Raw genomic sequence first — 24,942 nt, 5'->3', positions numbered from 1 at the left:
ATGTACAAGACAACAAACATTAAAAAATAATTTAAAATTTAAAACAACTACAGGTACTTTATTAAATAGGAAAGTTATAAATATTGTATAATAATGGGACCAAACGCGCAAACTATATACATCTAATCTAAGTCCCAATTATTTGTCACGTATTGCTAAATCTAATGAAGTAATTTAGGTACCTACCTAGGTAATTTACATAGTAATATTCTAATATATGTATTTTAATATATCATATATAAGTATATATATATGCACAGTTATATAGCGAGAATACTGATGTTTAAAAATTAACAAATATTTTTTCGTTTCAATAAAATTAATGCTGTACAGTGTAAAAATATAAAGTGAGTATTTTATTTGTATGGTCGCATTTTGGTGAAAATTACAAATTTAGAGATGGATTTTTACCATCGGCGACGACGTTTAAGAGTCTTCCTGCAGTGAAATACCCGTTATCTGTCGTTTCGTTGGACCAGGTTTCAGTGGTCGAATGCGATTTGTTATCGTTCTTTCGTCTATCAAACAATCCGTTCTGGTGAACACACGAAAAATAAAATCAATAAAATATGAAATAAATATTTTCCAGATAGAATGTATATCATATTCTAATATTATATTCAGATATAAAAAGTGTATATTATTAGTTTTCTATATTTTCAAGGGGAGCGTTTAAACTTTTAAAGGTTAACTGCTTTTATTTGCAGGTAATGTCAATAGGTTCTTATACATATAGACGTGTACCTATTGTAAAATGTTATTGACCCAATTATAATTGTATTATTATTTCGTTGCTTTTATAGCATAGGTCTTAGCTGACCGCATTTCAAATATACACGATTATTGAAAATATATCATTATTAAAATTAAAATTTTAAACCAAGTAGTTAGGCAGGCATCATCTATGTTCCAACTAAAATATTTTCACACTCACAATGTAAGTGGAGATCACGATTCCAATTATCGAACCGGCCAATACATCCCACCAATGATGTCTGTGATCTGTGATCCTAGTCAGAGAACAGAACATTGCCCAGAGCATGCACATCGCTTGTAAGACTGGCATTAACAGCAACGAACGCGATTTGCATTTGTTATGCAAATACCACTGTAAAAGCAACAACTTTATAAAATATATTGTACAGACATAGTTAAAAAACTTAGAACAATAAAACAATTTAAACATTATTTAGCGAATACGAATAAACTGAAGACAAGGCGTAGGCTCAAGGTACCTTTAGACAAAAACATCTGTATAGGTCACACTCTCATACGTATTTTCGGTATTACAAACGTTCATCATAGTAAATTTGTGTTCAGCGTTTTAGCAGAACCAATCTTGGGATTTTATTTATTAGCATTAATATTGGAGAGATTTTAGCATTTCAAGTTCCTATCTGACATATGTGATAACATTATCGTTAATCAAACTTTAAGACGAGGACATTGTCTGCATGTTTGAACGAATTTTTTTTTACAATAATTTAAAGTAATTAATTATTTTTTGAATGAGTTATGACTGTTATGAGTATTTCAAATAACAATACTTTAATTAATCAAAACTTGCTCAAAAATTGAAATATAATAAAAACCCGACATTATATATGGACAGATAATATTTTTCCTTTTTATTTTTGTGATAGATCAATTGACTTTAAGTAATTGATTTTATTGATCTCTAGTTAATATTGAAACTAATAACACCACGGTTCTTTTGAATTCCGATGAACGCAATTTTGCCGTGTTATACGTTTGTTAGACAGAGACAACACTTATTATTTTATTTGTATAAATTTACATGATAAAGAATGACATGTCTATTCAAATAAACTATACAGAACCTAAATATATGACATGTATATGTGTGTGTGTGCACATATATCTACTAAACAAACAAAATGTGTAAAAAATGAATCATAACCAAGTGTAAAAAAAATAGGTTAACGCTCTGCTGTACAGTTTTTTATAATAGGTGTTAACTGTTAAGTGTACCCTGTCATCGAATAAGCCACTGTAATGTAAATGTTAACTTTTGAATAAAATATTTTCAATCATAAGATACGAAAAACAATCTGAGCGAAGACGGATCTGTATGCTTATTTTACTAAGAACTCTTAGAACTCTATATAATATTTGAGATTAATGTATTACTATTATTGTAATTTATTTTACTATTAGTAATAGCACTATAGCAGGTTCGATAGATTAAATTAATTTTTGCTGAAACATTAGGTATTTACATATTATAATAATTATTTTATTATAAAAGTTAATATTTTTAAATTTTGAGTCAATACCAATTTACTATTTGTCATTTACCGTACAACTGAGTGGTTCGTGGTTATACTAGGTTTGGCAAATCATACGAATAGATAATCTAAATTGTTTTATAACGTCACTGCATGTGCATGCAAATAATTGCATACCCAGAACGATACGTAAGTGTCAAGTCACCACGAATAATATTTTTGAACTACGAAAAAATAACTAAACCCGTATTCTTCGTTTGAATATCTAATTTTTTCCTAATGTAAACTTTATGTGTCTAAAAAAAATTATGCTTCTTTGATTTTTTGGTTTCAGTATAAACTATCTACTTAGTACTTACATGATTAACTTTGCATTAGTACTTGACATTTTTGTCATCATTAAATAATGATAAATATCTACAGTGAAATTTTTAAAATATTAGGACTAATCTTGAGTTAAAAAGTTTTTCAACTAATTCATAGATACCACTAACTTGTTTCACGTCATTCTAAATTATAAAATACGTAATCGATATTTTTAGTGGTCTTGAGTATTGTGTACATTGATTTGTGTGATCAATGAAATGAATATTGTATCTTATGCAGAATGTAAAACGTTTCCACTCTGTATATAGTATATAGATAGAATATTTAGAGGTTTATACTATATTCAATGATACCTATATCATTGAGTTAAAATTTAACACATCCATTACAGTGACCCACTCGACAATTACGCCACACTGTACACTGTAGAGCACTACCTACCCAGTTGTCCACATTTTTAAGTATAAATTACATTTACAATTTAAAATTGCACAATTTTGATTAGTTAATGCCATGAGTAGGTACCATATCTGGACCCCTCATGGTTTGTAGTGTTTGTACCCTATATAAGCCAATTATTTATATAAACTAAAATTAATATTTATACAAATATTTGTACCTACACACCGTGTTTGAATTTCAAGTTTTGAGGGTACTCGTTAACCCTAGTAACTTATAAAATTACAAGAAACACCAAAACAACATTTGGTTTTCCTTAGATGTCCGTCAAAAAATACTATGGCGTTATGTGACAAAACCAATTAGTTCACATTCTGACACTCATCAGTGGTGGGTTTAACGGAGGAGCTATGGGGGCAACTTGGGACTAAGCTATTTATTTTTTTTTTAAGTCAAGTATTATGATACACTTATCAATAATTATCATAAAATATCTTCATTGAAGAATATTGTCTCAACGGATAATAATATCATTGGACGATTTTCAAAAGTTAAAAAAAAAAGAAATTTGGAATTAATGACGTAATAAAGATATTATTTTTAAATAAACAGTTCATTTTTGTTATTACTTTTATATAATTACTCTTATTAATGGTTACAGATGAAAATCAATACCAATATAACTATTTAAAATACGTTACCTATGTTGTTATTGTGAAACAAATACATAAAAAAAAAAGTTAAAATATTAGTAAAAACATATTATGTTAATTAAATTTGTATATAGATTTAAAATACAATTACATAAATTCTGAGCCTCAATTAAACCCCCTCTCATTAGTGAGTGATAAAACTCACCCCTATATTACTCATCACGTCTGAGAAGATCTCTATTAAAATACTATGCATTCGCCTAATTTTAACGTTTTATGAGTAGCGAAAAAATTTTAAAACTATACTAAATTATAAAAACAATCCAAGACCTGTAAATTATAAGTTGTTAGATAAAGAAAAATGTTAAATTTCATACTTACGGCCATAGATATTGATCCGTAAACTGAAATGGAAGCATGGCCCGATGGAAATGATTTGCTAGCATCTCTTATGATATATGTGCTTTCATTTTCGTTCATACACGTATAACGATCAATGTATCTAAATGAACATTATGTAAATAACGTTGTTTTAATAAATCGAAATAAAATAATCGTTAAGTACCTATTAGTTAGATTTATTTGATCCGATAAAATGTTTGATATACGTATATATTATATGTTATAATATTAATTCGGTTAATAGCGATAGTGTATTATAATTTATAATCATAGTTAGATAATTACCTATTAGTGCAGTTTTTGGCTTCTTTAGGAAGGCAAGTATCTAAAAAATGTGGCCTTGGCTCACCAATCAGAAGTTTACCAACGTCTGTTATAAAAAACACGAATATCAGTCCTAAGATATACTGCCGATACCACCGCAACGATTCTTTAAGCCATTCATACCGTTCGGAATCAAATTTGTTTTTTTGTTTCGTGAAGTATTCGGTCGTCAACGCCTGTGTGCATATTTCATCGTATTTATGAATCTCAATAGTATATCATATTATTATTTATTTTGAATATGCCTATAATATGATGTGTGTTTTGCGACTTCACTCTATGTCTCTATGCATATAAATGTTAATTTATTTCGACTTACGATCAAGTATGGAATTATGAGCGTAACCAGTACAAGAACGTGGGACTCCACCGTGTCACCTTTGAATTTATAGCTTATTTTGGGATCCCCGCAAAAAAATCCAATACTTTGCAAGTGTGGAATACTACCGAATTCTACCAAACCCATTGCAATCAAAACTAAAAACAAAAACAAAAATTAAAAATTAAATGTATAATTTTTGTAATCCTTAAAGAAATATTATTATGTAACATAAACAGTGTATCATTATGATTTATGACATTTATCCATTAATAATAAATTATTTATACATTTTATTTAGGATATTCTGTGCAACTTATAGGTCTGAGGGAAGACCTAAAAAAAAAGCACTTATATGTTATGAATTTAATCATATACCGTAAAATGCACTCACATGTCACAGGTCACATGGCTAGAATTTCAGTAGATAATTAATGATATCATAAACAAATGTCGTATAATGAAATAGAATGTTGTTATTTTATAAGAGATAATATGTTATGCAATGTGCTAACGTAGTGTACTCAAAAAATTGTAGTAATTTATATTATGCATGGTAGGTAACTGTTATGTAAGTACCTACCTACTATTATTGTTTAAAAAACGTGTAGTTAGATGAAAATTAATTCAAAGAATAGAAATATTTATAAATATTTTACTCTCTTTAGTATACCTAGGTCATAAAATATCTTTAGAAATTTAATCTGGTTGTTTCTAAACTGAATCGTTTTATAAAAACAAAGATTTATAATTTGAACACAATTTTGAATTTGACACATCCTCATTAGACTTACCTACTGTATGACAAGGCACACACGACACCTAGTCTAGAGTAATATCGATACCTCGGTACCTATAATATAGAGTTAACGATTATAATGCAAACAATATATAATGTTAAGCAGGAGCTTAACATTTTTATGAACTATAAGAATATCATTGGTGAAACTAAAAAATTGTATTAGGACAGGCCAAATGAAAAATATGAAAAAAACATTCTAATTATAAAACAAGTTTATTTAAATTTTAAATTTTATTATGTTGGTATATTATCCAGTTAGTATTAGATCAGGCCATGGCATTAGTGGCCTGCGCCTAACCCGTAGTTTCGCCTATGAAGAATATAATATTATCGAATATAACCCCTAAAAAAATCTAAAATATCATCTATCTTTTTTTCAAGTGTTAGGTACAACTAATTTTAATATAGCTGTCAATCATCGTTATTAGCTGGAAATAAATATTATGTAGAGTTGTTGATATTTATTTCTGTCTGGTCAGGCACCTACTTTATATCGTGTACTACAACGTAAAAATTGAACTATTGTGCAAGATTTGTTATTTGTTTTAATAAAATTGAATTATCCTAATGAAACGACATCACGCAAAACGCGCCTACTTAAAATTTACTTTGTATTCATAACCTACTCCATCACCTACTAAATATCTAAATAGTAAATACCCGTAATAACATTGCTGTAAGTGAATGTTTTGTTAATACCTAAGTTGCAACCAATATTTTTCTACTATTATAATAGTAGATTAGGATTCAATTGATTCAATCAATCCAACGCTATAGCCAGGATTTTTTTCGAGAGAGGCTTTAATATATTTTAATGACAGAAAAAAGTTTATTTTTAATTCACTGTGAAAAACAAATAGTTGTCTGCAGAAATTTATTTAGGGAGTATCCACAATGATGGGCTTCCCTCCTCACGTCACTCGCGTTATGTTATTTATTATTTATCAAATTTACTTATTGTGTGTACAAATATTACAGATAGTAAATATTCTATTTTAACTAATAAAAAAAATAAGAATTTTTTTTCTTATGGGGAAGGGGGGAATTAATCCGCTTTAGTAGACTACCTCAAGATATAACATTGAATAAAATACTACCTATATTTATTTTTAAAACATCCCACCATAAAAATTAAGTCAAATTAATTTATTCATATACGGGCACTTAAAATAATTTAAGTCAATATTTTAAAATTAATATTTGCTTAACTGTTTTAAAAATAACTCTATGTAGTACGTAGTGAGTTAAATAATCTTTACTTCTTTACTTTCTTAACAAAATATCCAATTTCAAAAGACTTAACTTGTAGTCTTTGGGTATGTTGGAAACATGGACAATATAATATATATATATACACAAAAATAGACTGAGTCGGTTATATTTATTAACCGATTATTTGAACGTCATAATATGTATACTTTATGTTATAAGTTTATAACGTTTAATATAGGCATTTAAAAAAAAAATAATAATAATAAACCTAAAATATTGTTTATTCGTATACCAGCAAATTTATGAACTTTGTACGTCTTATCAATTATCATTATCATCTAGTAAAACAATACAATTTGCAGTCATGTTTTTATGCATGGTTATACGAGTATAACGAATTATTATTTATTATCCAATATTTGTTTTGAATAAATAATATTTTACTAAAATTAACTCTACAATACATTGCGATGATATCACAACATTAAAATACATTTATTTACCTTTATTATTTTTAAATATTGTATATGTAACTACTATCCGGTCTCCAATGCAGATTGCATACAAGCAATTATGTTATGAATTTTGCTCGTAATAATATCGTTCAAAAATTATTCAACTAAATGTATACATAAATACACAATACATAATTCTAGTTACGATTATGATTCATAATCTTAATAGTGTGTAAGATACACGTTCAGTTTCAAAGAAATATTTATAGCTTATACAATTGTAATAGAATTTATCGTGATTTATTTCAATCGATTAATTTTTTAAGGCAGCGTAATAACCTAGAGTTCCTCTATAACCCTTCAATTCGGTGCAACCGTGATCTCTAGGCCATAATATATGAGATAGCCGTATAGAAATAGAACCATGTCATCAGTCAAATTAACTTTTAAATTTGCTACAAAACAAACTACAAAATCATCCAGATAAAATTTCCCACAGTGGAGTGTCTATTATAATTAAATATTCTTTTACACAGTTAAACAATTTTATTTATGTAACCAATTTAATGGAAACTTTTTATAATCATCTGCAATAAAAGTATTTTTAAAATTAAAATCATAAAACTATTAAAATCATAGCATCTGTAGTATACTGTCCACACTGCAGCAGACATTCTATCACTTCGTTTAATTACGATAGTTTCTTCTCCCTTCTTAGTCACAGTTTCATCTGGAGATTTAAAGCCAAAAATGCATCACGACGTGAATACTACTCATTACTCAAATATTCAAAAAGGTAAATAAAATTATAAACGACGACAATTTTGTGATGAATCTATCACAAATTCAATCGTACTTCTATAATATTAAGCGTTAGGACATTAGAGAAACCTTCACTTTTAAAATGCTTAACCATTTACGTTTCGAACCGAAAAATCAAGAGGTAACCTTTTAAACCCATGTTCAGACCATTCTCGAAAATTATAATTAACACTACATATCCGATCAAAAAAACATATCTATGTTAAAACAATATTTCCTGTCGATTAATTTGGTTTCTGGAAATGAAATAAAATTATTTATGAGATTTGTTGATCTCATATATTGCTTAGTTTGCGTAAAAAATATGATGCACAACAGTTTTCTGAGACGTTTTCAATTATTTGATTGCGTCAGATCAATTACTCTAACTTTGCAACATCCTGCTCCCTTTAAATATTTTATTTAATTTCTTAAATCGGTTTATATTGAATCCAGATTAGCTAACAATATTGTTCACATAGGTCGTAAGTTTCGTTTAATTTAATGTTTTAATTTTTTTTATTTTTTTAGTTACGTTTTTTAAGACCTTATGTTTATTGTTAGTCAACTACCTTTTGTGTAGAATAAAAGTACCGTTTTTGAATAAGTATCTTATTGTAGAAATTTCATAGATTAAATATTGGGGTTATATTATAAATATAGTTTGGTACTTTGACCTTTTACATTAATATTATTATCTAAATTATTTTACACGCTACATACAATAGTTCATGTTTACAAGCCCAAGTCCAATAAATAACAATAGGTACATTATACATTCATGTATATCTTTTAAACATATTTTAGGTATTTTTACTTGAATGTAGTTATAACCAAAATAAATAGTTTTTAAACCGTATTACATTAATTTTAGAATACAATGATTCAGTTACGCGATGATCCAGCGTTCCAACATTACAACACATCACTCCACTGAATCATTAACACAACGGATTTGACACACAATTAATCATAATCAATAATCAACGATACGTATCGCCAATGCGTAGTAATTTATTTTGAATAAAGCCTATTTTTTTATCGAAAATTATAGTGCAATACGCATTTATTTATAAAATCCCGCCCGTCTTTCAATTAGGTACACCGTATTTACGTATTTCTATATAATGATATACAATTTTAACATATTTTATATAATTAATTTATCTATATATAGTTATAAGTTACCTATAACATAAAATATGCGGTGTGCCTTGTTAGTATTGCCAATCATGTGAAAAATAAAAATAATAAAAAAATTTTTTTTTTATTGAACATATTTGACATTCAGCAACAAAGGTCATTAGTCACAATTAGTATACACACATTTTTTTTCAGATTTTATTATACAGATAGGTTTTTTTTTAAGAATTTGAGAACCCGTGTGATTGTGGTAGCGTCCGGTCTGAGAGCTCCGTCCAACGCAATGGATGCAATTGAATTTCTCTCTTCATCCGTAAATTGTCAGATCGTAAATCCGCAGATTGTTAGTTCAGTTCCACAAGAATATTATAATTTTATTACACCATTTTAAAACATCTATAATGATTTTTTTTCGAAAAAGCCCACACCCTGGCCCTCAATGCACTGCTGAACTGATAATTTATAAATATCCCTAGCATAAATATTATGAAAAAAAATATTCTACACTGAAGAGACTGATTTAACTCAAAAAGATGTCAGTGCACTGTTTGTTCTCTCGCTCGGAAATTTGTATAGCACGTGGGTTTGAGAAAGAAAACAAATATTGCGCAGACATCCTCTTAAAGTAAATATCAAAATGTCTACTTACTCTTCAAGTTGATAAAACTAACAATGTACCTATATATTGTGAAACCAAATACTAAATTAAATTTCAAATAGTGTTTAAATAATTTACATTCGTATAGTAGGTAGGTAGATTTATGTGTTTATTTAGCATATAAATTTATAATTTATAATTAATATTTATATAGCCGAATAAAATGTATATACAAAATTCGATGTAAATCTTATTTAATAATGCTGCGTAAATGTATTACCTACATAAAATATTAATGTAAATCCAACCCACGTAAAAAAAAACTCCACCATTTTTAAATATTTGATAAATTTGTTATTCTTCAAACTTTTACAACACTAATTTGCAAATTTATTAAAATATAATAATTCATCCACCATCCTATAATTATACAAATAGAAACATTGACATTTGACCCATTTTCATATGTCTATATTATATGTATATCATTTAATATTTACATACGTTTTAATGTTGCACTAACCTAAATTTCAATAAAATACCCTGTATGCATTCATATAACTAAAGAAGTAAATTTCATACAAATGAAAAATAAGTGGATTAATACTTAAATAATAACATTTATTATTAATATACTAAAGATTATAGTGTGAGGAGGAGGGAGCCGAGGGAGGTAATCATACTTTATCATTTAAGTAGGTATACTTAAACTTTTAATTGTAATAACCAATACAAATTATTATGGTTACATATCATGATTTTAATTCTAAAAATTAAATAAACACTTATCTATTTATGTTTAATATTTTAATACCTGCAGGCTGCAGGCTACAGGCTACTATATGATAAAATTGATATCATTAAGATGACTCATAAAATAAATAAATACATATTGTAAATTACGTAGGTATTCACGTGTTTGCATACTGAGTAAGTTTATTAATTTTTGATATTATATGATAGCCAGGTAGCTGCTGGTAGTATCTTTAAATAATTGATTATAATATAATAAAGACTATTGAAAATTAATTAATTAAAAATGATTTACTTAAATTTAATAGATCAATTACTGATTCATTATATGTTTAATGATTGTTTGTGCAACACAGCATAAAATAATTATTATTTAGGTATAATGAAACCCTTATAAGGATACCTTTAATATTTCTATATTACTATGAAAAATTTATTAGGAACATATTTTCTGTGATATTTGTTATCACTTTAACTTTTAAGTAGGAGAAATTTATTCAGTATAGCCAGTATATATAGATAGTAGCTAGTAGTTACCAAAATGTATTAATTATAAATATTATATCGATAAAGTCGTTTGAGCCTTTGATGGGCATTGAACACGTTGAAATTTTGAAAATATTAGTTTCCCGAAGCTATTTTAATTTTTTGCCACTGACTGTTTGTTAACGTCGTATAATCGTATCTTATTCTAAGTCTAAACCATCGATGGAATGGTGTTAATGGAATTAATTTTGACCTTAATATAATCAATAGGTAGGAACAATATTAAGCATAAACCTAGATATTTACAATAATTGTTAACTATCTTTTCAGGGTTCATATAATATACTATTGTATTATACCTATACTTCACGATAAAAAACATATCATGACCTATTGACGTATTGTCTTGATTATGTTTTTTATAAATTGAAATTAGAAAATGATTCATTAATTGTATTTTTTAATAGGCACCTACTCACTATTTACTTTAAATAAAAATGACAAAGTCTATCAGTTCTTGCAGAAATTGTGCCAACGCCTAACTAAGGTATATTATATTTTAATATTGTATCATTATTATTTTATTATTGAGAGACAACAAACGCGTGTATCAGACGTAGTCGGTTAGTTGGTAGCACTACATTAAATTAGGTGCCAGCTTCTTCGATGGAAAGTGATGCGAAAGTGAGCATAGAAATATAGAATGCATTTCACAAAGTTAAACCGTACCATCAGTACATACCATTTTACCATTGATATTATAAATAATATATTAATAACAATACTATTAGACTATATTGGCAATTTATAATATAATATTAAATTATTGTTGAGTTCTACTGAATACCTTTATTAGATTAAATAAGATTATCACAATATTACTTACATGCATACGTTTTGATTTTTACGGAAATCAAACGTTGAAAGAGTTCTTTGCACAGCAACACGAATTGATTGCGTTCCATCATGTGGTAGGTATGAGGAAGATAATTTATGTACTACACGAGAAAAACCAAAAGAGAAAGAAGAGGTGAACAAAGTAAAAACACGAAGAGAAAACAACTAAACATGTATTATGCCATCACTATACATATAATATATATAGTTTAGTTTAAAATGCACTCGTTATACTGTTGTTTTTAGTTTTTTAGTAATTAATTGAAAACCAGCGGCGGTAAACGACAAAGGGCTAGAGAAAACACGAATGACTAAGAATTAATAACCCATCGTTGTCCAGGTCGGTATAGAGGTACAAGACTATATTATAATATATACTATTATAATGCCGGCACAGTTTTCAAACACGTCACAGGTCCGAGACTAACTGCTTATACGCGTAGAATACCGCGCGCGACCGTCGTCGTCGTTGATCTCTCCAACTAACACAGAACTACGCGACTATATACAATATTATAATTTATACCACCTGTAATAGTAGGTACCTAGGTAGGTATAGTACAATATTACATTACGCGTTGTGAACGGAACGTCATAATAATATTATATATATTATAGGTAGGTCACACCACACAGACGTATATTAAATCATAATATTATCATCTGGTCGGCGAGGGACATAAATTAACGTATTCGTGTCTAAAATTGAAAACAATGATATATATGTATATACATAGGTATGTATTATCTGAGTGCTGAAAAGCTTAATCAAGGTCATTGCACAGGTGAGGTGTGGATATAATATACTGTCGCACTTGTCGCAATTCACAATGCGATGGAGTTTTATTATTTATTAAATCTGCAGTATAACATGTAATAGTGTGTAGTAGACACCTATATCAAATAATAAAGTCGACCCTATTTTAATAAAACGTCATTAACGACACATTTATAGAAATGATTATACATTAAATTATTTTGCTTGCATAGATTACCCGCAAAACGAAGGGGTCGACTGAGTTAAAATAATATTATTATGTACGGATGATAAATTACAATTTGCTTGTGATTTGCACGATATCTGTCAATCTGTGATGAGCAGACTGTTATATCCTACAGGACAATTAGTGCTAGACTTTAATTACTAAATTTAAAATTTTAATATTAAAACTATTCTCTAATCTTTAATTATTCTTCTATCAATTTGAAATATAGATACGTAGGTATAGTAGATAATAGGTTATAGGTACCTACCTACTAACCTACATATTTCTAATTTCTAGGTAGGTATAATAACATAATTACGTTATTGATGTCATGAATTGTTCATAACACGACCACAACAGGTGCTAGAATATGATTTTTAATCAATGCTTTTAATTATCTGCCAAGTTTTTAATCGATGTTTGTTTCATACAACTTTTATTTTATCATAAAATTATGCGTTGAACAATTTCAAAACTAATAAATAAGTACTTTTAATTAATAAATCAATAAATATGCAAAAAATATTCAATAAAAATGTGTGGTGTATCGTTCGTTAAGTCAATAAATGCATTTATAGCTCACTTAGGAACACATTTATATGCCAAAAAAAAATGTATATTCATGGAAAATCAACATAAATTTAAGTAATAGATAATTATGAATATTTATGCCAACGTCAGAATAATACTGCACACTCAAAATGTGGTCATCAAATTGTCAATATTATATAAACATTAGCTTACATAAAAAATTGTGTGTTGATATTAAAACTTATAAAAACCAGACGGTGTTAAATATTAAACTTAGTGCAAAAAAATTTTTTTTCACTTGTCTTATATACATATACTGCGCATATTATATTTGTCTATTTCTTATAATACAAGGTTATAAACAAAGTTGTTTTTTTAAAAGGCTTCTTGAATTATCTTTCTATTATAATCAAAACAGATATTATACTCCTATGCGTTTAATATAAATATATATAAAACGGTGAAAGAAATCGATAATATACTGTCGACCGGTATGCCTTTGCCCTTTGGTAAAAAGATGCCTACCTAACTTATATACGATATATAAATACATAATGTAAATAATATAATAATAACATAATACAATTGTATATAATGCATATTCATGAATATATTACCTTCTAAAAAAAATTTCTTTCTTCCGGAAAACCATTAATATTCATTTAATGAATTTAAATATATATTTTTAAATCTTAAAAAGTAAGTAGGTACTTAGGTTGTAATAGTATGACTTAAAAGTTATAAGTGTATTATCTAGGTATCATATAATATATTTATATTACTCAAATTAATTTTTATTTAAATAAGTAGATTGTGTAAAAAGTTTAGAAGCGATATATCATACAATAATATAATTCTTATTTTCTTTTATTCTTTATTCTTTGTATCTATTTGTCACAGCTCTTCTTATTTATTAGTATATACTCTAAAAATAAATATAGATTTAAAACAATGTATTAATAACCTCATAATCTCATTTAAAAAATTAAAAAATTGGTGTAATAAAGATTTTAGATCGGGTAGGCTATAAAATAATAATAAAAATAAATATTTGTTAGTGCCTAAAGTACGAAATTAGATTAATTATCTAAAATGTTTGTTCGATATAATATAAAAATTAATCAAACGAAAAAATATACAAATAAATTAAAAAACTGTCATTAGGAATTTGTATTTTAAATAAGTACTGTCATAAACTGTAATATAAAATATTCATAATGACTTAAATAAGCCACACAATAAGTGTGAACATAGAAAATATTATTCTGAGCGTTTGGAATTAGACGACTACATTTTAACTTTTATAATTTTATTCTTCTTCTTCTACTTCAAAGACATTTAATATTATATGACGCACCTAAATATATAGGTATTAATGAATACCTACTTGCTATAATAACTAATGAGATAAAGCTAATAAAAATGTATATTCAAATAACTACTAGTTTATGGCGTTTAACTTTTAAACTTATTTCTAATATACTAACAATTAATTAAGATATAAATGTTTCTTCACTTAACACTTCACTTAAACCATATTAAACAAAAAATATTAGAAAATTAATTCTATGAATAATAATTTATATAATATACCTACTAAAATAAACGATAAACTAATAATTTTATAGGAAATTGGAAACTGATTTTAAATACGTCTAACCTTGACTTATTATTTTATTAATGTCTTAAAGTTTAAGCAGTACATCTAAACAGTCATGTCTACATATTATTAAATTATACTTAAATACAACAAAGTTATCGTTATTAAATATTAATTATTATCATTTACCATAAATAATAGGAATCATTTTTACAAAGATGTTTGTTTTTATTTTTAAATTAAGTTGAGTAAAAAAAAACTATCTTTGAAATAATACATGGAAGATTACATATGACAATGATTCTTAATAATAAATAATAATAATCATTTCATATTGTATTTTACGAATTGAAGAAATGATGAGTCAATAAGAAATCATTTATTATGTTTCAATGATACTACTTAAAACTAAACACTTGTACCTATAATTTTTTTTTTCTTACCTCTATATAATATTATAAAACTAAATATAATCTATTAGAGTGGAGCAGTATAATTGTTAAACAATTTTGTATTTTTATTTCTAAAATACTTTCTCAATAATTATTGCCTATTTGAATCTTATTTAAATTTACGAATTTTGATTTTTTAGATATAAAATATATTAGTATTCATTTGTTACCTATTTTATTGACTTATTGACTTATTTTAGCATATACCTACCTGTATCAAAAAATGATTTTAAAAAAGTTTTTTTTTCATTTATTAAATATTTCAAGATAATCTTTGTCAGGTATTATAGTTTTTTTTTTTTTTTTTACAAAAAAATTTAAATGAAGAAAAGTTGAATAGTTATTTCTTAAGTGAAATTTAACCCTCTTTCTAATACAAAAATTCTACCTACGCTACTGCTGTAATCCATAATTGAATTTAAATTTTTAGTTGGTTAAAATAATTATAAGGTACCTATATAAAATATAAGTGATTTTTAATTTTTAATTCAGATAAACAATTAATTAATCGATTACAACATACAACATAAATATATTATGTATAAGCTCTAAAAAGTAATAAATGTTTTGAAAACATTTTTTTAAATGTCAAACAATGTTTTTTATCAACGCTTGTTGAGGTTTTGCGTGATTTGTGTAGGTAATATATAGTATAATATGGTCATTGTTCAATATAGTTTTTGAATATTATTCAAATTTGCAAATGTAAATTATATTATAAATGTTTTTTTGATAGGTTTACAAAATATTTTGCGTAATTTTATCCACGCATATTACAGGGACAGATATAAAAAAATTAATTCACTATAAATTTATCGGACTCCAAAAAAAATAATATTAAGTATCTATATTAATAAATAATAATAGGTAGGTACACAGTGCGCAAAATCGATGAGCTGAACTTATTTATTCAAATATTATAATAATATTTATTTTTGTTTCAAAATATTTTAACGTTCATAAGTTATGAAAAATCTAATAATTTTACCATTCATACAGCAATTATTTTGCAATTATTTTTGCATTATTAGATTCTATTAAAATAATTTAGTATTATAAATTATGATAGTAGGTACTAAATAATGTATGTGAGAACAATTATTATAATTTTAGAACAAGAAAATCGACTAAAATAATGTCTAAAATAGTGAAATGTATTTGAAAAAAAAAATCACTCTGTGTACAAAATAATAAATATTACGTAGGTATATAATTTGCATTGTACGTACGTCTACAATTTTAATTTTTTATTATTAATGTGCAACGGGTGACCTACACGCAGGGATATAATATGAACTCATGTTCATGGACCAGCATTGAATTTTGCTCGAGTCAATGTCAATGTCATGACGCCTCGTGCCCTCCAAGTTCATCACCCGCGAGTAATGTCAATTGTTATAATAATATTATATACGACGTATGCGTTTTATTTTAACTCGACTATACGTATAGTCATAGTGGTAAACTGTTTCCATATAGCCGCTATGTATTAGAGTAATAAATTCCGTCAATGACAAGAGGGTACATTAATTTTATTATTATTTCATTATTCCCAAATCGAATAACCACAGACGACAAGCAACGCCCACCACCACTAAAGTAAATGTTGTAAAAATGATAAAGTTTGAAAACTAATAAAACGACGTTAATCATGCTTATACAAAGATATCCGTACGAAAAACATTGTATAAACCTACACTATTTTGAGGAAAAATTTAATTTAAAAATGATACTCTGATTAGGTACAATTATTCAAACCTTGATTCTATAATATAATAAATTTGAATTCGTAAGTAATTAAAAATAATTATCATAAGGCAACTTTATGGAAAATATGTAGGTACTTACCTTTTTAATGATTCAGTAATATACAGAAAAAAAAATAGCTAGGTAGATGAAAAAAATAATTTGTATTCAAGTATTTTAAATATTAAATATAAAATATACAATGAAGGTTATTATTAGAAAAAAGTTCTATATAGCGATTACAATCTTATTTTTAAAAACTATTAATATGCAAATATTATGTACTATATAATAAGATGAACACATTATTAATATATGTATATTTTTAGATTTTTATGGTCATATAATCATCGTAATCAATATATTATAGTAACTAATAAATCGTATTTTATACATTTGCTACTCATTCTCGGGCATAGTACACAATACAAATCACATGTACAAATTTCATCTGTTTTCTTATACACATTTGCCCTTTATGCAACTTATATAATCCTAAAAAACATCATCAGAAATTCATCGCAAATTCTATGTCAAGATTGGAAAAAATCGCATTAAATTCTCAGATTTTTTAATGACTAATTATTCATACATATATATTCAGTGGCTACCAGGAATCTTTATACTTAATTCTTACCAAACTAGTTTAGTGAATTTGTTTTTATTCGTAATGAATAATAATTTATGAATAGTGATATGGACATAAATTGTAATTTATAATTATAATCATATCATACCTGCATCGGCTGCATCTAATAGTCTAATAGGACTAGGCATTCCTTAGTTATTCTACTGATATATGAACAATTCAGTTAATTTTCAACAAATTGTATTTAAATAGTATAATATGATTTATCGATAAATATAATAATATTTAAATAAAAGTGTTTACAATTATTTTATCACTCATGAAACAAAGAAATACAGGTGTCAATATTTCATAAACTGTTGCGGTAGATGTGGTTCTTAGTTTTATGGATATTATTATACGATATAGACAATAGTCAAAGGTTACTATTGTTTTTAATATGTTACATGGTCGATAATATTTATATAAAAAGATTTTTTAAATACTTGAATGAGGACGATGTTCAGTTGTTCTGAACTTCCTCTTATTATAGATTCGGATAAACTGTTAATATTGTTACTTAGGTACTAGTAATATCATATTAGAAAAATCAATAGTTTAGGAATTTATTTTGATGGTGCCTCATCTTCAAAATAGATTAGAGAACAATCTAAAAACAGTAAGCTGTAAAACTTTGGGCTAAATGCCAATGTAAATAAAAGATTACCATAATAAGTACTAAACTACTAAAGTGTCTAATGCTTATATATATTTCATGATCTGTCAAATTAACGGTGATATATTTTATAAGTTTATTCTTAAAATACTTGACTTATTAACCCTTTTGTTTATTTAAACTAAAATCCCATTAATACACATTGAATCATTAACAGTATTGTTTAAAAATTATTTTTAAACAAAGTATTAATATAAGATTAGAAACAAGATACACAATATAGGTAGGTACAGTGATGAAGCGATTTCGGTTGAATCCACGTTTGCTGCGATACCTAAAAAATCTATTTTTATTAGATTATCGGCAGTTTTTTTTATAACTTTAAGAAACTTTGAGAATTTGAAAAATTACTGCTTATAAGAACTTGGCAACCATCAGTATCAATCTTAATTCTTAATAACAATTCGGGAGCTATAATTAGGGTTTTACATTAAATGTTTATAATAAATAAATCAAATAGTCGTAATTCAAACCTAAGAAACTATAAAAAAACTTTGATTTACGACTGTAGCTAATTTCCAATACATTAGAACATTCAAAAGATAGATCTCAAATATTTAAATTAAACAAATAATTTAAAAAACCGAATTGTTTATGACTTTGCTAACACGGCTGTGAGACATGATATATATATATATATATAGTTATATACGCACCCGTATAACTTATAACTCTATTCCATTATTGCCATGACGATTTCATACGAAAGTCAATTCCATAAGTTGGATTCAAAATTTTCAACTGCATTGTTTTATTTTTATTATATTACATTATTTTAATCGTTTGTCAGTAAACTTCTTTGTCTTCACGAATATATTTTTGTTTGATCAAAATAATTCATATTTGTTTGAATTGTATTATTTTGTAGAATGTCCATTGTTACTATGAATCTTGGTACCCTCTCTAATTTGTCAGAGAAAATAACATCTCATAACATTTTATTAATGTCGTAACATATATATTTATCAATTAAAAGTTAATTGTACTCCGTTAATAGGATAATTATTATAATTTTTAATATTTTTATATAAATTGCTTTAATTTCTATGTTCTATTTACTGTTTTTCGGTCCTGTAAATTCCGCAGTAGATCAGCTAGTATATTTATCTATTCTAAAACAATTTTTTAATACGATACATTAAAAAAAAAAACCATTGCCTTACAAATTACAATCAAATATTTAGTTTGAAAACGATGTATTTATTATTGAATAAATCTATCCACACGTAATTATTCTCTTCTAGACTCGGACAGTCTACAGACAGGTTGGGTAGATAATTCAAATTTACATAATATTAAGGAAAATATTACTTCTATTGTGGCGATGTTGCTGGATTTTGATGTTTATGGTCATGACCGTACTCCAACTCCAGTTATTTTTAGTCACTATTGTTGTCATTATAATATTGTATTGTAATCGTATTGTCAAACGATGTCTATGTACAATGTACATCTATATTATACACGTATATAACTTGTGTGCGACATAACGAGAAAAATGAAGCTAAACTAGACGAAAATCTCATTTCTATTGTTATGGTTATTTTGAGAGCTGTGTACGTATGAAAAAAAAATATTACAATAGCTGAATACAAAATAAATATTATATAATCGTATATATAATATTTTAGTATGTGAATCACAACGAAATAATTTTCATTTGCTATTATTGTAAGGGACTTAAAAATCACTTTATTATCGCATTAGATCTTCAGTTTAACAATACACGCACAGACAATATAATATTATAATATACATCAAAATGTCCATTCTATAGTCCATAGTTATTTTTTTTATCCCTTGTCCGCGACGTGTATTCATTTTTCGATGCTCATAAATTAACTACCTAACAATATAGATGGTTACTTAAAATAAAAATGAAAATAAACATAATATACGTCAAGATTGTTTTTTGTATGATAATTATCTATATGTAGGTAGGTACCACCTAATAATGAATATCGTAGCAAGCCAGTTAATTAAGTCTTAATTGTCATGCAGCTTGTTAAAATAATTTCATATATATTATATGTGCTGTCATTTTTAGATAGGTATTTATCTTACACGTCAATACGTAATAATCCCTTAATGATAGCAATAATAATATATATGGGTAATTTTGTTGTTGTATATATACCATCGGCAACGTAGGCCGTATATATGTATATAGGTAATAATGGTAATATACATTATAGAAACACCGAATAATCATAATAACTCGCCGGCCGAGGCGTCAAATGATGGCTATACAGATTAGGTTAAGATACTTAAAACATTTACGACCGTTTACTTCTTTGATCTTGCATAGTTTTACATCAATATAATTTCCCCCCCCCCGCCGCCTAGGTATACGGCTATACATACTTATTAACTAGGTATGTATTTTGAAAGTTGAAATATTATAATGAAAACAATACTCCCGACACATCATAATTAGTGATTACTGATTGAACATATTCATAATCTAAATACATTGATCTTTAATCTTTGATTACACGACGAGGTATGAATTAAAATTGCCAGGTAGTAGGTACTTATACCCAGTAATAAAAGCAGCAATACGTACTCAAAGTAAACTTTATACAGTAATAATATATTTGTTTCGCAAGCGTTTTTATCGCCGTTCGTCTACATACATATTTTAATCCGCAATTATTGTGCCCATAAAACTATACACTAGGTAGTCATTTTGATTAAATAATAATCCTATGCATTTATATTTTACAATTATATATAAACTTTACCGTTATATTTTTAGTAATTACACATTGGACATTGAAATTTATGATTAGGACGATTAGGTAGTAATGTTTGAAATTATAACGTAATAAAGTTCACGAGTCTCATCCCCTCGGAATCGTCTCAATGTGCACAGATCTATTGTTTTTCCTGTACAATAGACCATGTCCATAACACATATCCGGACAACATATACACATAATACAAATATATTATAATATGATATTTTATAGCACTATACAACATTAATTATTATTTCAATTTGACACTACCAATTATACGTCATAATGTGTTGGTTTACTAGCATGACCCTTTTGCTTTTCCGGGACAGGTTTTACCTTACTTCCTTTTTATACACATAAGCGACGTCACATTCACTACGTCATGAATATCCTTACATATTAAAATCATTTAAAATGCAGGAAGTTCATTGTTGACGTAGTGCAGTATCAACGTCACTGTTGAAATGTTGCACTATTTAAATATGCGTTGAAAATCGCTTACGGCAATCATTTCTTAATTAATCTTTATTGCACTTTGTAAAAAAAAAAAAAAAACACTACCTTTTGCAATATATTTTAGTAAAAAAAAAGTGATACAATTCTTTACTAAAAACAATTAATACCTATGTAGGCACAACTCTGTTTAAGTTTTTACACTGTATTTACTATTTTGTAACGTGAATTGTATACATATATTTTTTAATCTGATGACCTTAGCAGTTGAAACTGTAACATGAATGGAACAAAAAAAAAAAAAAAAATATTACTGAACCTGAATAATATTACCAAAACTAATTTTATTGTTGGGACATTGCCAATAGAAATAAATAAATAAATAACATCTTTTCTTTTTCTTCTTTTCTTTTTTTTTTTTGCAAACGAAATCAATACAATCGCACATAGTCTTCCAACACTTTAAGGGTTGTTGCCCTTTTGTCTTTGGCCTATAAACTTACGAACGAATTCGAAACAAAAAGTTTATAAGTAGGTATACATATAATATTGAAATAATATTATTATTTAATAAATATAATAATATATTACTTAAACATCATGTTTAGAAATAAAGTATGAAATAAGTTAGATAAAATCATAGTGAAAATTTATTATTTCAATAATTTTTGAATAGCATCCAAATTACCTATACGTTTTTTTTTTTAATTTAAGCGTATAAAAATAAAATATGTTTTACAAATTAAATGTCTTGATTTAGTTTTCAAATTATTTCAGTTTAATTTATATGAATTATAATTGTATACATTGATACCTAATTATATTTTGATTTTTGAATTATGCGCCTTGCCTCTACCTATCACATCTTCAAACTTTAGACTTTAGAGACTAAAGTAATAATTGATGAATTTAAGTGTTAGGCATTATTATAGAGATAATTAGGTGTACATTTTAATATCTAGTAAATTTTATAGTTTTTAATATATAGCTTATTATGGACTATGTCAATGGTATACTGTAGTTGATAAACTGAAGGATTAAACTGTAAACATTTTTATAATATATATATTACAATAGCATTTTTCTAAATAAAATTGATTATTTCAAAACAATTAATCCTAAATATGTAACACTAAACTACTTAAGTCACGCCCGCTTTAGCCTTTTAAAAACACTATTAATTATAATACATAGGTACCTATTGCCATTATTTGTTGGATAAGGAAGGGAATGAATTGTTAACAGTCACGCTCTACACAGGTAAAATTATCTAGACACGCGTGTGCAATAAAAAACTTTTGAGTTTTTACTTATAAAACTTATCAGCTTAGAATTAGGTACGATCAAAATTAAAACCGATTATCTCAACAATACTTGTGTATAGTTATTCTCCTATAGTTGAAATAAGCAACTAATAAGTAATAAATAATAAGTATTAGACTATTTATTTAGACTATTAGACACCTATACCTATTTAACTATTATTGAATGTTACTGTAAAATATAAAAATAAAACCTCTATTAAAGTGTTATATTAAACTAAATATAATATTTTTTTTTTATTTTAAGTTTAATAAACACTGAACATAATAGTTACCGTATATTGAACATTTATGTTAATATTAATACACAATATAAACACAATATAAAAGTTTTAATTTGTTAGGTCACAAAGCTTAACATGTTTTTCACGGCCATATAGCCTTGACAAAGAAAAACTAATCAATTTCTCATAAGTACTTGTAACACAAATGAAAACAATTCATGTTTACTAAGTATTTTAAAATGATATGAACGATCAATAGGATTTAAAATGTATTAATAGGTAGTAGGTACCTATAGGTACATTTGATGTAATTAATGCTAAAGTTTTGAATTATATTGTTGGACAACATTGTAAGAATTTCTAAAATTATTTGAATTTAAAAGTCTTTGTTTTTGTGATTTTTAAAATTAAAATGTATGCGTAGCATATATTATTCTTAAACGTATTTTAAAACGTATAATTGTTGTCAAATATAATAATGTTAATTTGTGTAGGTACCTAATTATAGGGGAACAATTCATAATTTTATATTTAATGGCAAACAATACGAAGTTTATTCCTCTCGTTATAAAATATGATAATACGCAACAAACAAGTTTTACTTACCCAGGACTAGTAGTACGGAATCGAGAAAAAATATCCAACGCTTTTGATTGACCATTTTGATGATATTTAATCGTTTAAAAATTTTAAAATGAGCGAAATTTATTATTGCGAAAACGTATTAATAAAACGAACACCTTAGAAGTATTTTCAATACAAAGTATGATATTATTATTGTATTTTACAAGTAAAATTTTAGCACCACGTGATGGAGCGTAAATCCAAAAGGCACGAACCCGCTGGTCTGACGACGACAGTCCGATTCAATGGTTGCCCAGAGAATGGCACACGCTTGATTGTTACGTAGTATAATCTACTTACTAGTTTACGTCTATACGGCCGTACTGGAGTAATACCATATACCGACAACCAACCGCGGCGCGTGTTCACATCATACTATTATTCAATATCGTTTTACTTTAACGTTAATGTTCGTTTCGTTATCATGGCTTACTTTAATTGTAGCATTTTTTTTTTCCGCAAGCATGTGCTCTTATTGAGTATGACAATTATTATTATCAATATACATATGACATGTTAATTATGAATAACAACTATCAATAAAAAATAATAATAACAATTAATTAGTGATTTATAACACTATATTATAATAATATGTTGTTATTAAGATTTAATATAGGTACTCTAATAATAAATAACATCAAACATTGACACTGTTCAATTACATATTATATCGTTAAAACAAAAAATAATACAATAACAATTGTATCAAAAAATGTCTTTTCGACATAAAACCGTTCTCTTACAAGAAATACGCAGTCTATATTTTACATACAATTCAATGTATACAATAAAAAAAAAACATTAAAGAGTTACGTGAATAAATAGTTATCCATTATTAGCACTCAGCTTGGGATTTATAGGATTAAGTTAAATTATCCCTACATAATTTTCTTTTCAGTCTTAAATCCAAATTATTATTAATTAGAACTCTATATACATTTTGTATATTTTAAATATCATATGTAAATTTCAAAATGCAAAAGAGGCGAAGTCCTCAGTGAGGTCGGCGTTCCCGACGGGGGGTCCTGACTCCCAGGGCGCTGGTAAGCGGAGCGAGCAAAGAACAGATTACCCAAGATAGTATTATTAAATAATTATAATTCGTGATATTATTATTTTAGTTTAAGTTCAATTTA

General features: G+C 26.4%; 1 protein-coding gene across 2 annotated transcripts; it reads right to left on the bottom strand.

Annotated features, from left to right (window-relative positions):
- Window positions 1-335: 335 nt before the first annotated feature.
- On the bottom strand, window positions 336-24,167 carry LOC107167884 (putative phosphatidate phosphatase). 2 transcript variants are annotated; one of them, XM_015517107.2, is made up of 6 exons: window positions 23,786-24,167; window positions 4,674-4,831; window positions 4,316-4,530; window positions 4,010-4,130; window positions 935-1,108; window positions 336-535 (listed from the first exon to the last, which is right to left on the bottom strand). In XM_015517107.2, the coding sequence occupies exons 1-6, from the start codon at window positions 23,838-23,840 to the stop codon at window positions 386-388; spliced, it is 873 nt and encodes a 290-aa protein (XP_015372593.2). In that variant the 5' UTR covers window positions 23,841-24,167; the 3' UTR covers window positions 336-385. The 2 variants fall into 2 exon arrangements, with proteins under 2 accessions (XP_015372593.2, XP_015372587.2); XM_015517101.2 differs by lacking the exon at window positions 23,786-24,167 and adding an exon at window positions 11,810-12,277.
- Window positions 24,168-24,942: the final 775 nt, after the last annotated feature.

Source organism: Diuraphis noxia, unplaced genomic scaffold, assembly GCF_037042655.1.
Source record: "Diuraphis noxia isolate RWA-SAM2 unplaced genomic scaffold, SU_Dnox_SAM2 contig0002, whole genome shotgun sequence".
NCBI lineage: Eukaryota > Metazoa > Arthropoda > Insecta > Hemiptera > Aphididae > Diuraphis > Diuraphis noxia.
The sequence above is the reverse complement of the archived record's forward strand: the minus strand, read 5'-3'. Positions and strand labels throughout refer to the sequence as shown.

Bases quoted from the DNA above. Each gene is read 5' to 3' on its own strand.
- LOC107167884 (XM_015517101.2), bottom strand. From the start codon at position 11,891: ATGATGGAACGCAATCAATTCGTGTTGCTGTGCAAAGAACTCTTTCAA. The intron at 1,109-4,009 runs GTAAGTATGAAA...TTGCTTTTACAG, and splicing joins ACGGATCAATATCTATGGCC to TGGTATTTGCATAACAAATG. The intron at 536-934 runs GTGAGTGTGAAA...TGTGTTCACCAG, and splicing joins TCGTGATCTCCACTTACATT to AACGGATTGTTTGATAGACG.